The 17,071-nt window shown below is 43.1% G+C and overlaps 1 protein-coding gene across 1 annotated transcript in view; it reads right to left on the bottom strand.

Moving 5' to 3' along the window:
* Nucleotides 1–16,356, bottom strand: part of LOC122556419 (protein diaphanous homolog 1-like) — a 350,992-nt gene extending 334,636 nt beyond the window's left edge. The window contains 1 exon segment of the mRNA XM_043703032.1: nucleotides 16,003–16,356. Coding sequence (XP_043558967.1) covers nucleotides 16,003–16,101 — 99 coding nt within the window. The 5' untranslated portion in view covers nucleotides 16,102–16,356.
* Nucleotides 16,357–17,071: the final 715 nt, after the last annotated feature.

The following is a 17,071-nucleotide window of genomic DNA, read 5'->3' as shown; positions in this document are numbered from 1 at the left end:
ATGAGACACTCCAGTTCTGGGGAAAGATTGGAGAACACAATAACTAGGTACAGGTGTAGGTAATTCAGCCCCTCAGGCCTGCTCACCCATTTCATACAATCATGGTTGATCTAATCTCTGCTTCCCATCCACTATCCTGCCATTCTTCAACACAGTACTAATTAAAAATATGTCTATCTCTTCCTTAAATCTACTCAATATTTTGACGTTCATCACACTCTAGGATAACGAATCTCAGATTCATAAGCTTTGAAAAAAAGTCATTTCTTAACCACATTTTAAATCTGCTACCCATTATTCCAAAATTATGACCCCTCACTCTAGATTGCCCCACGAGCAAACACCCTCTCTATGCCTATTATCTCCTATCATTAGTGTAAAGTCCAGAGAGAAGGGGGACTGTTTTTCTGGGAAATGGGAATGACAAGAGGAGAAGAGTTAGAAGCATTAAAAATGTTTTTCACACAGCGAGTAGTTAGAGTATGGAATGCACTACTTAGAAGGGCAGTGGAAGCAGGTTCAATTGAGGCATTCAAGATAGCATTGGATGATTATTTAAATAAAATGTGTGCAGGGTTACAGAATAGGGCAAAAGATTAGCACTATATTAATATGTTCCGAAAACCAATGCAAATACAATTTCAAAAGCACTCATTCAGCACAGTAGCAATTCTGAGAAAGTTTATTTTTTAAACTTCATCTCTTGCATAGGAGCATGTAGCTAACTGCAACCTGCTGCCAAATCAATAAACAGACTAGTGGTACAGAGTACAAGTCACCTATACTTGCTTGTAATTTCCTCATCTGTAACAACTATCTGTACTGACAAATGGTTATCAACCCGAAAGGTTCACTCTGTTTCTCTTGCAGACACAATGTTTCCAACTTGCTCTATTCTGATCCAAGATCAGGGAAGTGCCTGATTTCAGGCACAGTTTGCACTGATTGAGAAAATCTCAATTCAGTAGACAACATTTGGAATATTGCATGCAGTTCCACTCACTACACTGCCAGACAGACATGGGTGCTTTGTAGAGACGCAGAGAAGGTTTACCAGGATGTTGCCTGATCTGGAGTCAGAGAAATATACAGCACGGAAACAGATCCTTCGGTCCAACGCATCCACGCTGACCAGATATCCCAACCCAATCTAGTCCCACTTGCCAGCACCCGGCCCATATCACTCCAAACCCTTCCTATTCATATACCCATCCAAATGCCTTTTAAATGTTGCAATTGTACCAGCCTCCACCACTTCCTCTAGCAGCTCATTCCACACACATCCCACCCTCTGAGTGAAAAAGTTGCTCCCTAGGTCGCTTATATTTTTCCCCCCTCACCCTAAACCCTCTAGTTCTGGGCTCTCCACCCCAGGGAAAAGACTTTGTCCACTTATCCTATTCATACCCCTCATGATTTTATAAACCTCTACAAGGACACGTCTCAGCCTCAGATGCTCCAGGGAAAACAGCCCTAGCTTATTCAACGTTTCCCGATAGCTCAAATCCTCCAATCCTGGCAACATCCTTGTAAATCTTTTCTGAACCCTTTCAAGTTTCACAACATCTTTCCGATAGGAAGGAGACCAGAATGGCACGCAGTATACCAACAGTGGCCTAACCAATGTCCTGTACAGCCGCAACATGACCTCCCAACTCCTGTACTCAATACTCTGACCAATAAAGGAAAGCATACCAAACACCTTCTTCACCATCCTATCTACCTGCGACTCCACTTTCAAGAAGCTATGAACCTGCATTCCAAGGTCTCTTTGTTCAGCAACACTCCCTAGGACCTTCCCATTAAGTGTATAAGTCTTGCTGAGATTTGCTTTCCCAAAATGCTGCACTTCACATTTATTTGAATTAAACTCATCTGCCACTTCTCAGCCCATTGGCCCATCTAGTCAAGGTCGCATTGTAATCTGAGGTAACCTTCTTCGCTGTCTACTACACCTCGAATTTTGGTATCATCTGCAAACTTACTAACTATATCTGTTATGCTCACATCCAAATCATTTATATCAATGATGAAAAGTAGTGGGCCCAGCACCAATCCTTGTGGCACTCCACTGGTCACAAGCCTCCAGTCTGAAAAACAACCCTCCACCACCACCCTCTGTCTTCTACCTTTCAGCCAGTTCTGTATCCAAATTGCGAGTTCTCCCTGTATTCCATGAGATCTAACCTTGCTCACCAGTCTCCCATGGGGAACCTTGTCGAATGCCTTACTGAAGTTCATATAGATCACATCTACCGCTCTGCCCTCATCAAGCCTCTTTGTTACTTCTTCAATAAAACTCAATCAAGTTTGAGAGACATGATTTCCCACGCATAAAACCATGTTGACTATCCTGAATCAGTCCTTGCCTTTCCAAATACATGTACATCCTGTCTCTCAGGATTCCCTCCAACAACTTGCCCACCACTGACATCAGCCTCACTGGTCTACAGTTCCCTGGCTTGTCCTTACCACCTTTTCTTAAACAGTGGCACCACGTTAGCCAACCTCTAGTCTTCCAGAACCTCACCTATGATTACCCTCGCTTCCCACAGAATTCTCGGGTACACCTGATCAGGTCCTGGGGGTTTATCCACCTTTATGCTTTCAAGACATCCAGCACTTCCTCCTCTGTAATCTGGACATTTTTTCAATGTCACCATCTATTTCCCTACATTCTTTACCTTCCATGTCCTTTTCAAAAGTAAACACTGGTGCAAAATACTCGTTTAGTATCTCCCCCATCTCCTGTGGCTCCAACCGAAGGCTGCCTTGCTGATCTTTGTGGGGCCCTATTCTCTCTCTAGTTACCCTTTTGTCCTTAATGTATTTGTAAAAACCCTTTGCATTCTCCTTAACTCTATTAGCCATAGCTATCTCATGTCCCCTTTTTGCCCTCTTGATTTCTCTCTTAAGAATACTCCTACTGCCTTTATACTCTTCGAAGGATTCATTCGATCTATCCTGCCTATACCGGACATATGCTTCCTCGTTTTTCTTAACCAAAACCAGTGTTTTAGTTATGAAAAGAGGTTGGATAAACATGGATTGTTTCCATTGGAATGCCAGAGGCTGAGGGTGACCTGATAGAGGTCTATAAAATGGCAAGCATAGAGAGGATGGGTAGTCAGAAGCCTTTACCCCAGGGTGGAGAGGTCAGTTACCACAGGGCATAGGTTCATGGTGAGAGAGGGAAAGTTAAGGGGACAAGCATGGAAAAAAACTTTTCACAGACGGTGGATGCCTGGAACACACTGCCAGTGGGGGTGATGGAAGCAGACACATTACTAACATTTAAGGCATATCTTGATAGACATGGGCACAGGAGATGAACAGAGGGTTAGGAATCACTTGTGGGCAATAAGTAGCAGGTTGAAATCGGGATTAGGAATCGATGCAGTCTCGGTAGGTCAAAGATAGACAAGCAGGCAGTTGGAAGAACACAGCAAGACAGGCAGCATCAGGTGAAGGGGAAGTCAACGTTTCAGGTGTAACCCTTCTTCAGGACCCCGAAGGCCTGTTCCTGCGATGGATTGTATCATAATATTTTTCCAGCAACTATCCTGAGCACGACTAAGCTGAAACAAGGAAATGAAAAAAATCTGAACTTGGATTTCCTATTTGAATGCAATCCAATCATTGTGCAGAAATTGTGCACATGGTCACACTACAGAACAGTCCGTTGAACACCATTATCATGGTTCAAATAAAAAAAAAAGCCTGTTCAGTTGATAGAAACTGAGAAACTGAGCGCAAATTCGCTTCAGCACTGGAGATGTAAAACAAATTGGAATAACAGAAATTGATCTAAACCTATTCTGCACCATGGACATTACAATCATATTATGTTTTTCCCCTATAGGTAGCTCACATCTCTCACTCAAAATAATTTTCCTACGTCCTGCTCCATCTCACTTCGATCCAGTCCCTTGTTAACTTTCACTTTCTGTTGTCCCACTGTTTTGAGTGGACTGTCTCTACTCCAGAATAGGCAAATTCCAAAATCAAAAAGCATTTATTAATGATGCTCAAATTGAAGTTGAAAAGCAGAAACTGCCTGAAAAGCTTGAGGGGAAAAACAGAAATTACGTTTCAGGTGACATCAACCGACTTCCAAAATGGCTAGCCAATACCATTGCCACTGCTATCTGTCATAAAGTAATCTCAGTCTCTTTCCAGCCCCATTTTCGACTCATGGGAGTTGATTGCACTAACCTTCTCCAGTCCCTACTGCTTATTCCTGTAATGAGAATTCAATACTGATACTACAATATTAATTGTCCGACAAGATGTCCACTCCCTTAGGAACAAAGTATTAACTCACACAGAACGAGCAAGCATCTTTAATCTTACTGAAGGTCACTACGTAAGTGGTGACTTGTTTTCCCCATCAAAGCTACCTTCAAATGACAAGATAATTATTAAAATAGGAACTTGTCTAAGGATGGCACAGGGTCATTTGCACTGGTTGTATTTGCGCTGGTTTTCCAATGGATTGAATAGCCTACATCCGTGCATAACACTTCTGTAATTCTGTGATGTACACATTTCTTTCTTACAAAAACCATCTAGTAGTGCAGTTCTCATTCGTCCGAAACTTAAAATCTCGTGGGAGAATAATTGTTTTTGCTTTAACTGTAGTTCAAGAAGGCGCAAGTAGAGAAGAAGTGATGCAACAGTTTTCCAAATCAAGGACTTATTTTAGAAAGGTTCTTGCAGTGGAATGGCAGCACCCTTAGCTCTAGGCCAAAGGCCTGGGTTCAAGTTGTACTTTCTCCAAAAGGTATGTCATAATATGTCTGAACAGGGTGATTAAATTTCTTTATTTAGGAGGCTTTCTGAGGTGATGCAAAGACAGAAAGAGAAAACACTAACAATCAAGCGACAGGACAGCCAATCACTTTCCAGCAAATGGAGCAGTCGAGTAAAGGAGGATGGACTGATGATCAAAGAAATAACACACCACAGGCATTATTACAGAGCATGCCATTTGTGAGTTTGATTTCAGCGAGAACCAGAGACAAGAAATCTGAATAACATGGTTTAAATGATGAAATCCACTTAAGGAGGATGGTACAACTCTGTAATGTGTAACACACTGATGTAATGTGTACATTAGTAGGTGGCACAGTGGTTAGCATTGCTGCCTCACAGCACCAGAGACCCGGGTTCAATTCCTGCCTTGGGCAACTGTCTGCATGGGTTTCCTCCGGGTGCTCTGGTTTCCTCCCACAGTCACAAAGATGTGGGGGTTAGGTGAATTGGCCATGCTAAATTGCCAGTAGTGTTAGGTGAAGGGGTAAATGTAGGGGAACGGATCTGGGGGAGTTGCTCTTCGGAGGGTCAGTGTGGACTTGTTGGGCCGAAGGGCCTGTTTCCACACTAAGTAATCTAATCTACTGCCTCGTTAACTCTCCAAACTCAGTTAACAGTTAGAATTTCTGAAAAGGAGGGTGATGATAGTTAGATTGGAAGGGAGAAAGACAGAGTGGAGTAGGGGAAATCATTTCAAATTTAACAGTAAAGAAAGTGCAGCATTCAAAGCCAATAAGTCGTACGTGCAGCGTTCTACAAAAGGTTATCGCTCCACGTAACTGAACAATCAGCTATTCTGCAATGCTGAAAATCAAGTTTGACCAGAAATAATGTCATTCAGTGCAACACTAATCAGCTATGGCCTACAAACGCCCTCAAGTTTTAGACCCATAGAACCAGAATCAAATACAATTCTATACTAGGATATACATTTGGTAATTATCATCAGCTTTTAATATAGCAGAGGTAGCTCATACCAATTCTGCATATTAAAGACTTGTTTAACCAAATGATGCCATTCAGCATGCTAATACCTAGAACCACACATAGAGATGCCCAGTTTGTTGGTAATCTATTTACTTTCCGATCCACTGAAAAGCAGCAAGAAATTGCTGAAACAGTAGAATGGAGAATCAAACTTTGATAATTTTCTGCATTAGAAGATGCCAGAGGGAGACAAATCACATGCTGAGCCTGTTCGGAGTCGCTCATTATCTTGAAACAGGTCACAAACTTAAAGCCAGAGGTTACAGCTTTATGAGCGCCACTTCAATCAAGCATAACTGACCAGGAGACTCTTGCACTATTACCATCTATGTTAGCCACATTGGAAGGACTTGCAGGTTTGGTAATCACCATGTTTGGCTACAAACACACCAGCCTTGGCTATATAGACTTGGACTTGAACCTGAGTCATAAGCTCAGAGGCATGAATGCTAGCCACTGCATCAAATAGAATGCAGCTGATTGAGGAATCTATTAAAACTTATGGAATATTCAGCAAACTGGGGGAAAGAAAAATAAGAGTTGGGAAGTGCGATTAGATTAGATTCCCTATACTGTAGAAACAGGCCCTTCGGCCCAACCAGTCCACGCTGACCCTCTGAAGAGTAACCCACTCATAGCCATTTCCCCCTGACTAATGCATCTAGCACTATGGGCAATTGAGTATGGCCAATTCACCTGACCTGCACATCTTTGGACTGTGGGAGGAAATCGGAGCACCCAGAGGAAACCCACGCAGACACTGGTGCAAACTCCACACAGACAGTAGCCAGAGGCTGAAATCAAACCTGGGACTCTGGTGTTGTGAGGCAGCAGTGCTAACCACTGAGCCACCCATACCGTATGGAAACAGGCCATTCAGCCCAACAAGTCCACACAGCCCCTCTGAAGAGTAACCAATTCCCCCACCCTATATTTACCCCAACTAATACACCTAACACTATGAGCAATTTAGCAGAGCAAATTCACCTGACCTGTACACCCTTGGATCGTGGGAGGAAACCCACACAGAGGGTCGCCCAAGGTGGGAATCGAACCCAGATCCATGGCACTATGAGGGAGCAGTGCTAACCACTGAGCCACCATGCCACAGCTATATTCTTTTCTATGGTCTCATAATAGACCTGACAAGTGGCACCGACTTAACCTCAGAGTCCCATAGCTTAGGCTGACATTCATAGAATCCCTACACAGTATAGAAGCATGCAATTCAGCCCATTAAGTCCACACCAACCTGAAGATTATATCTTCCCCCCCCCACATACACACTACTGTATAATCTGGCACCTCCCATGGCTAACATCCCTGAACAACTATGTGACAATTTAGCATGGCTAATCCACTCTAACCTGCACTTCTTTAGACTGTAGGAGGAAACCAGAGCACCTTGAGGAACCCATGCAGACGCAGGAGTAATATGCAAACTCCACATAGAGAGTCACCTGAGGGTGGACTGGAACCTGGATCCCTGGCACTGTGAGGCAGCAGTGCTAACCACTGAGCCACCAAGACACCCCGTTGCTATCCCCGAGTTATCCTTGTTGCTAGTCAAGGAAATAATGCACAAGCTCAATTATGGAAAATGCTACTCATGATTTTGATTTGCTTTATTCTGGTGGTGTGTCAGAGGCAGGCAATCGAAAATGAAGGGTGTTAGATTTCAAATAAAAAAAAAGACTCCATTTAAAACAGACAATAACTTCGTAAGTAAACTCATGATATATCTGCTAATGTCACAGCTCAATTTCACTCTAATTCTGTAGTATATCAGGTTCGCCCTCTTTCAACACATTGACACTGCAAAGCAACAGGTAAAACTACTGAGGTGTCATTCACATTTCCTTTGTGATACAGATTCTGAAAGAACGCTGCTAATGCTGAAATGCTTTACAGTTGAACAATGCTCTGCTGTTTTAGTGCAGCCAAAAGGAAGACACCTTTCCCATGTCCCCAGTCACCACTCGAAGGACCTTTGAGAACTTTATTTCACCTAGGTGCTGCAGAAGAAAAACCAATTTCTCATCAACAATGACATCACCATGAAGAGCTTGTTGCAAAATGTGTTTCATGATTACAACAGATTTTCTCTCCTTCCTATAAATGGTGCCAAGTTCAGCGGTTGCACTCTCTCTTAAGGATAAGGGTTCAAGTCTCATTTAAGGAAGGAAAATCTAGGCTGATAGTACTGAGGGAACAGTTTACTGTCAAGAGCTGCAACTCTTTGGATCGACAGTAAATATCCAAAAATAGACATAAAGGTCCCGCAGCAAGATTTAAAACAGGAGTGGGAATTTGTCTCATAGTCCTGAGCAAACTTTATTCTTCAACTAACATCATGGAAACAAATTACCTGGTCATTTCATCCCTTCTTGTGTGCACCAAGTTTCACAAACCAGATGGCAGCAGCAAAGTAGGCAGCATCCAGGCTCCATTGCCAGGGCTTGTCCGCTTCATCCAACTTTTTTCCCTCAGTTCTTTTAGTTTTCATTAAACTACCTTCTAATGTGAGCTCTTTGGTAGGAAGGCAGCTTTGATGGGGCTCAGAGCTGCAGTATTTTCACAGACAGCATAGCTACAGAGTCGGTGGCCTCTGAAGCCTGGAGTGGGATCCTGGGGCAGCCACATGGCCCAGACTGGTGCAGCCCAGCATCCACTCTGACATCCACATGGCGGGTGGCAGCGAAGGAAAGGTTGAACTCTCGTTATCTTTCTTTAAGTTAATGAGAATGGCACAGATACATGGCGAAGGTATAAACTTTTCACTGTATATTATACTGAATACACATGACAATAAAGGATTCAATTCTTCTTCAATTCAATTCTTCAAATTAGATGCCACTTTTCCTACATCACAACAGTGACAATATCATGACCTGTACGGGAGGCCCTGAGGTACTAAAGTGCATAATGTAAATGCTAGTTATTTCTTTTAACATTATAGAATAGCAAGTTGCCTGATTCAGTACCATTTTCCTGAAGTGGAACTCTCAACTCAGTTCTTCACTTTCCGAATCAAGAATCCTGAAAAAACATTGAGCCTCCAAAGCAAGTTCTAAGCATCTCACCCCATAATTCACAGAAATTCAGCGTATTAAGGCAGAAATGACAAGATCAAGGCTTAAGAATCAAGCGTACACGTGTACAACAGCTTTGTTGCAGCCTACTAACACTGCAATGTTAGGCTTCTCCAGGAACTTGGAACTCTGGAAAGTCAGCAGATCACACAGCACTTGGCAAGATAACGTGTGCAAACACCACACACAGGGGAAAAAAAACAAAATAAAATGGCTTGATGGAGAAAAGGACGTGTTTAAACAGCAGAAAGGACATGCACTGAATGGCAAAAGGAGGTTTAATCAAAGAAAACAGGTGTAAAAAATTACAAGATTAAAGAGCTTGTAAATCAATACCAAGTGACAGAGCTGAAATGGGAAATAAAAAGCACAAAAAAAAAACTAACAAAGCAGAGCAGCGACATAGGAATTCAGGGACGATGATGCTGCAGTGCAGAACTGTGATGATGACAGGTTTCCTCCCCAAAAAACACCTATTCTATCCTCCTCCATGACCACAAACACAGGCACACCCATTCTTCGGTCACTAGCAAAGGGTAATGTTAAAACAAAAATTGCTGGAGTAACTCAGCAGGTCACTGGACCTGAAGGTTTATTCTGCTTTTTACCCCCCCCTCACAGATCCTACCCGACCTGCTAAGTTTCTCCAGCAATTTGTTTTTGTTTCAGATTTCCAACATCCACAGTTCTTTTTTTGTAAAATTAAAGTTAATAGTTAAGAGCTCAAATTATTAAAATTGATATTAAGGCCAAAGGTCTGCCAAGTGCTCAAAAGAATTGAGAAATTGAATTAAGCTTTATACAGAATTCACCTAGGACTATGCTACAAATTAGCACATTTCCCTTCAGCTACGGAAGGATCACTAATTTTCCCCCAATGCAGCTCCCTTCAGTTTCTAATAAGGAGCTACGCTACCCAATTTACATACAATGTTATTCAGAGGGCCATCTTGATTCTGAACCTGTTGCCAATTTGATCTCAAAGTTTATGCTCACTTCCTCTTCCAATGAAGGTAAACACTTGCTGGTCTATACATAGCTGAAAATGTGGCTTAAACTTAAATCAACATCGCAAGGATAGGAAAAGAAATATCATGATAAAATTACCTAACTAGTAAATCCAGAGGACTGGACTAACAATCTGAAGACGAGAGTTCAAACCTCACTGCAGCAGCTGAATGAGAAGCTTAAATTCAATTCATAAATCTGGAATAAAATGCTGTTCTCATAAACAATCGTCATGAAACTACTGGATTGTTGTGAAAACACATCAGATTTACTAATGTCCTTCAAGGAAGAAACCCACTGACCTTAGAGAGTCTACATGTGACTCTGGATTCACAGCAATGTTGCCAACTAACAATTGCCCTCTTAAGTACCAAGGGCAACTTGGGACTCACCACCAACCACTCGAGGGCAATCACAGATTGTTGACTTTCCCAGTGATGCACATACACCGAGGAGGAATGAATAAGAAAGCAGCAAAAATGTAACATTATACAGAATCAAAACAAAATCACCTACACATACAAATCAGTAGCAAGACCAAGTGAAGAAATAATATTAAGGATGGTGTTATACCATAGCTATTTCACAAGCACTTTGTGAACAATTTACCGATTTTGCACTTTAAGAGGCATATTTCTTGGGGACATATTTGTAAATATGGCAAACAGCACTAAAACATTGATGTTTCTCCAAATAATCATTATTCAGTACATCCCAACATGGTTCACAATATGCTTAATTCACCCTGCTTATGATCAGGTCTAAATAAACTGTGGACCTTATGCAGATATAGAAAAATTTCAGCTACAAAACGCAACTGCTGTAAGTCACTTTTTAAAAAAATTTTTTTCATTTATTACATATATGGGCAGCATTGTGCAGGCAAGCATTCATTGCCTATCTCTAAATGCCCAGACAGCAGTTTAAGAACAATCACATTGCTGGAGCCACATGGAGGTCAGACCAGGTAAGGACGTCAGATTACTTTCTCTAAAGGACATTATTGAACCAGATGGATTTTTTCCTAACAATCGAGTAGGGTTTCATGGTCATTATTAGAATCTTCATTCCAGGTTTTTATTACTTGTATTCCACCATCTGCCATGGCAGGATTTGAGTGCCACCAGACATGCCAGTGTTTACATCATTTTCTTATTTTTTTGCTTGTTACATATCCCTGTTCAGGATCTAAATTACCCCAAGATTTGCGATTGGGTTCAGAGAGAGTGTACATGGAGAAAAGTCAAATTTGCAAGATCAGCATTGTTTGTTTATAATGGAAGACTAGTAAGCTCTTAAACTTGAAATGAGCATTAAGATTAAAATTTGTAAAGGACCCTTGGGCAGAATCATGCTCCCAACAGACCTAGAGGAAAAAGGTACTGAGAAAACTATCAACTTGGAAAATTCAGTCGATTAAGCGCTATCTGCTCTTTGAAAGAGATGTCTATTTAGTCATTGTTACCAAGTATTTACTTTAGTTTCAAAAGATAATTTATTTTATACTCTATTGAGCCTGCTTCATTAACCTGCATGCAAAATAATGTTAAATGTAGCACTGATCTCAGCATTTTTTAGTATTTGACATACGTGACTGCTTCAAGCATCCAATCTCATTTAATTTATTATTTCAACACGCAAAAGAAAAAAAGCAATGCTGCATCACTCGGTGCAAAAATCAATTTAGCTACCACTTTTGTAGCCAAAAAATTTACAGTTCAAGTTATACTTAAAACTAATAAACTACACTTGCATTTGACATCTTGCCAATCAGTTTCATCATCCCCAAAGCACAGATTAACAAGAATACAAAATAAGTTAAGTAATCAAACATTTGTACCACTGCCAAGGGCAATTATTTCACTGAAGTTAATAAAACTACATTCAAAATATCACCTGAGAAGTGCATTATTTGCTTTACAATTACAGTTGCTGCGTAAGGCAATGGCTGTACGTACCTCATTGGTGCAAAATCGCAAGTGTACACAATGTTTTAAAGCACGACATTCACAAGGACATTCCTCAAGAATCACTGACTATAAAACTGCACAAATCAATAACCAAAAAGCCACTTGGAAATAAAATTAGCTTGAAGGTAGGAGAGAGATGGGGTGGTGGTGAAGGGCTGCATTTTGGACTAGACGAAAGTGAGGACTGCAGATGCTGGAGATCAGAGTCTAGATTACAGCGGTGCTGGAAAGGCCTAGCAGGCCAGGCAGCATCCAAGGAGCAGGAAAATCGACGTTTCGGGCAAAAGCCCTTCATCAGGAATGAGGCAGGGAGGGGGGAAAAGGGGGGCTGGGGAGAAGGTAACCAAAAGTGCAATTGGTGGATGGAGGTGAGGATGAAGATGATAGATCGGAGAGGAGGGTCGAGCGGATAGGAGGGAAGGAAGATTGGCAGGTAGGACAGGTCACGAGGATGGTGCTGAGCTGACAGGTTGGAACTGTGGTAAGGTGGGGGGGGAGGGGAAGTGAGGAAACTGGTAAAGTCCACATTGATGCTCTGGGGTTGAAGTGTTCAGAGGCAGAAGATGAGGCGCTCTTCCTCTAAGCGTCGGGTGGTGAGGGAGTGGGGATGGAGGAGGCCCAGGACCTGCATGTCCTCGGCAGAGTGGGAAGGGGAAGATGAAATGTTCAGCCAGGGGGAGGTGGGGTTGATTGGTGCGGGCTTTGCAATTCCTGTGGTGGCAGGGGAAGGTGCCAGGAAGGGGGGTGGGGGGTCGTGGACCTGACCAGGTAAAAACAAGGGCTGCAGATGCTGGAAACCAGATTCCAGATTAGAGTGGTGCTAGAAAAGCATAGCAGTTCAGGCAGCATCCGAAGAGCAGGAAAATCGACGATTCAGGCAAAAGCCCTTCATCAGGAATTGGACTTAGGCGTGGACCTGACCAGGTAGTCACGGAGGGAACGGTCTTTGCGAAAAGAGGCCAGTGACCAATAGCGTGCCACAAGGATCAGTACTTGATCCACTGCTTTTTGTCATTCATATAAATGATCTGGATGTGAATATAGGAGGTATGGTTACTAAGTTTGTAGATGACACCAAAATTGGGGCCATGGTGGTCAATGAAGGTGGTTACCTCAGAGGACAATAAGATCTTGAACAGATGGGCCAATAGGCCGAGGAGTGACAGATGGAAGTTAATTTAGATAAATGTGAGTTGCTGCATTTTGGAAAGGCAAATCAGGGCAGGACTTATATACTTAATGGTAGGGTGCTGGGGAGTGTTGCTAAACAAAAAGATCTTGGGATACAGGTTCAATGAAAGTGGAGTTGCAGGCAAGGTAGTGAAGAAGGCGTTTGTTATGCTTGCTTTTATTGGTCAGGGCATGGAGTATAGGAGTTGGGAGTTGAGTGTGTGGGGTGCTGGAAAAGCACAGTAGGTCATGCAGCATCCGAACAGCAGGAGAATCGATGTTTTGGGCAGGAGTTGAGATGCCATATTGGGCTGTACAGGACATTAGTTAGGCCACTTTTGAAATACTGCATTCAATTCTGGTCTCCCTGTTAAAGGAGGAATGTTGTGGAACTTGAAAGGGTTCAGAAAAGATTTACAAAGACGTTGGCCAGGTTGGAGGTATAGGGAGAATGAACAGGCCAGGGCTATTTTCCCTGAAGCATCGGAGACTGAGAGGTGACAATATAGAGGTTTATAATATCATGAGGTGCATGGATGGGGTAAATAGACAAGGTCTTTTTTCCCCAAGGTAGGGGAGTCCAAACCTAGAGGGCATGGGATTAAGGTGAGAGCAGGAGGATTTAAAATGGACTTAAGGGGCAACTTTTCCACACAATGGGTGGTGTGTGCACACATGCACACAGAATTAACTGCCAGAGGAAGTGCTGGAGGCCGGTACAATTACAACATTTAAAAGGCATGTGGATGGGTACATGAATAATAAGGTTTTAGAGGGATATGGGCCAAATGCTGGCAAATGGGACGAGATTAATTTCGGACAAACTGGTTGGCATGGACAAGTTGGACCAAATGGTCTGTTTCCATGACTCCAAAACTGCAAAATGAAGTTACAAACATAGCATACACAAGACTTGTACAGCATTTTTCACAACATCTGGATTCCGTACAGTACTTTGAATTAAATAAACAAACAATTTTAAGTTCAGTCACTCCTGTAACAAGGGAAATACTTCCCAGGTGACCCAACTAGCTTTCCACGAACAAAGACTTGAATTTATTTTACATGTTCAGTCTTAAATGGCTGCATAACAATTTATTCTGAAACACAGCCAACACTGGCGACATTTATTTTAAAAAAAAATATGCAAACCAATGGCCCACAAGAAGCAATACGACAAATAGCTTTTTTTTAGGCTTTCATGAGAAGAGAGCATTGCTAACAAGGTTAACATTTGTTGCCCACCGCCCCCCGCAAAGGTTCTTGAAAATGGTCTATCAAGACTCAACATTTCTTTGTATCTCAAGCCACATGTAGACCAGAGCTGAATTCAGCTCTGATCTCCAGCATCTGCAGTCCTCACTTTCTCCACATGTAGACCAGAACAGGTAACTCTGATAGATTTCCTTCCTCAAAAAGGATATTAGTAAACCAGCTGGGTCTTTACAAATCAATAACTCCACAGTCACTATGAATGAAACCAGCTTCAAATTCCAGACTTTAAGTTTAAATCCACCAGCTGCTGTGAGGGATGTGAACCATGTCCTCAAAGTGTTTGCCTGGATCTTTAGATACGAAAATGTGTTGCTGGAAAAGCGCAGGTCAGGCAGCATCCAGGGAACAGGAGAATCGACGTTTCGGGCATAAGCCCTTCTTCAGATAACCAGCTTTGGATCTTTAGATAACCAGCTCAGCAACATTTTCATTGTGCCAGCATTATCACCCAAAGATAGTTACATCCAGAGATAATTATCATGAAAGACGATTTGAGAAAAATAATTGGAGGAAGAGGACACTAGAGACTGCGGTATGAAGTGAAAATGCAGCCCCTCAAAAGAAACAGGATCATTGCAATGCAAAGTTTGTTGCAAAATTTTTCATATATACACAACATATATAACAACCCTTGGATTTTTTTTCATTAGACAAAACGTGAAGTGAGACATCAATCGTAAACATTTGGTTTTGTAGACAGTTCTGAGTAAAAGGCATAAAACAGGACAGTCAAGACTAGGGTAGAGCTGGAAATGCGCAGCAGGTCAGGCTGCATCCGAGTAGCAGGAAAATTTCGGGCAAAAGACTTTCGAGCACTGACCCACGATATGTGCAGTGTTCAACGGAACAAACAGCTGGCCACATGTCTATGTAGTGAAACGAACAACTGGTTACAACACTACCTTCAGCACACATGACTGCCTCACCGGAATTCACATCTGAAGTCTGTTGTTAAACATACAAAAAGTACTCAAAATACCCATGGCCTTTCGGTCCCTTTTAAATTTGGTCGGACCACATGTGTGCACTATGCAATTGGTACTGAACAGCCATAAAGCTTGAGAGAACTTCGAGACTCAAACTTCCCTTCTTGGTGCCGCTTAACACACAGAACAACCCTCGCTCGTTAATTTAAATTCAACGCAGTGACCTGGTCCTACGGAAACCTGAGAGTACAGAACATGCTAAAAGGGAGAAGTTTGTCGTGACCCGATGGGAATGGACGAGAGAGAGAGAGAGAGCTGCGGAGTTTGGTAAGAATTGTGCGGGGGGTGACTGAGCAGAAAGTGTGTCAGCAGCGAGAAGGCGAACCTGCTGCAAGCGGGAAGTGCTGCCTTCAGCACATTATCAACTCAACTCAACTAAAGCTCCCCCCCCCAAATCTTCGTCTGTAAAAGGCGAGCCAGAGCGCTTAAATAAAGCAAACCATGGGCAAGCAGGCATTGCCGTGACTTGAGAGAGTGTTTGAACAAAACAAAACAAAAGGACCCCCCCCCACACCCCACACACACACAATCGGTGAGAGACCATCCAGGAGCAGCGGTTATTTCAGCTCAGGAGGGAGAGAGGGGCCTGTCGACTACCTGCACGGGCAGGTGAGGACAACTCGGACAAAGGTGGAACCTTCCAGAATCTTCACTGCTCTCCCGCCCCCAAAATTAGAAAAGACAAACGAAATAACTCACAAACTTGGTTTTCTTTTCTCCTTCCTCCAGGCTTTTCTTCATCTTACCAGACTTCTCCTTCCCCCTGGAAGGACCTGAAGCCTCATTCCTTCCCTCCATGGCTTTATTTATTTATATATATATCTTCCTGTGGTGAACTTATTTAATTTTTTTTTCCCTCTCAAATAAGTCCCCTTCCGTTTCTAACGTTGGATCGGCGTCTCTCATTCGGCTGCTCCCCCAGTGCGGAGGGGTGTTGTGGACTGTTGCCGTCCTTCTCTATCGAAACCCCTCCCACTCCCGGCGAGCGCTGAAGGGCTGTCCTCCGGAGCCCGGGGCCTAGGCGCAGGCTGCCGGCTGCGGTTCCCACTCGAGCCCGCTGTGTGGGGAGTCCCTCCCTCGCCTCACGTAACCCTTTTATTTCGAGATACTAATGACATGCCGCTTCCTTCTTGGAAGGGGAGGTGAGATATTGTGTATTAATATTGTAGATGTTTGTTCGTGTGTGTGAGAGGGACGCTCGAGCGCCTGCCTTCCCCCCAGGGAAGAACACGCTGCTCCCTCAGTGAGCGCCCACTCCCAGGAGGGGGGCGGGGCCAGCGGGACAGGGCAGGAAGGCACTGCTGCACTCCTGCAGCGGGCACTCACGCACACAATAGCACACAGGAACAGAAATTAGGCCATTCAGCCCAACCACTTCCACTGGCAGCTCCATCCATATGTGTACTACCCTCTGTGTGAAATAAATTTCCCCTTAGGGTCCCATTTATTCTTTCCCCTCTCACCTTAAACTGATGTCCTCAATTCCCCAACAGTTGGAAAAAGACTGAGTGCATTCACCCTCTCATGATCTTATACACTTCTATCAGATTCCTCCCACAGTCTCCTACGCTCTAAAGAAAAAAGTCCTAGCTTGACCAACCTTTCGCTAAAACGAAGTCCCTTGAGTCCTGGCAACAGCCTTGTAAATTTCTTCTGCCCTCTTTCCAGTTTAATAACATCCTTCCTCTAGCAAGGTGACCAAAACTGAACACAATACTCCAAGTGCGGCCTCACCAATGCCTTGTACAACTGCAACATAATTTCCCAA

Source organism: Chiloscyllium plagiosum, chromosome 14 (genome assembly GCF_004010195.1).
Source record: "Chiloscyllium plagiosum isolate BGI_BamShark_2017 chromosome 14, ASM401019v2, whole genome shotgun sequence".
In the NCBI taxonomy this organism is placed as follows: domain Eukaryota; kingdom Metazoa; phylum Chordata; class Chondrichthyes; order Orectolobiformes; family Hemiscylliidae; genus Chiloscyllium; species Chiloscyllium plagiosum.
This window is presented reverse-complemented; position numbering and strand designations above follow the sequence as displayed.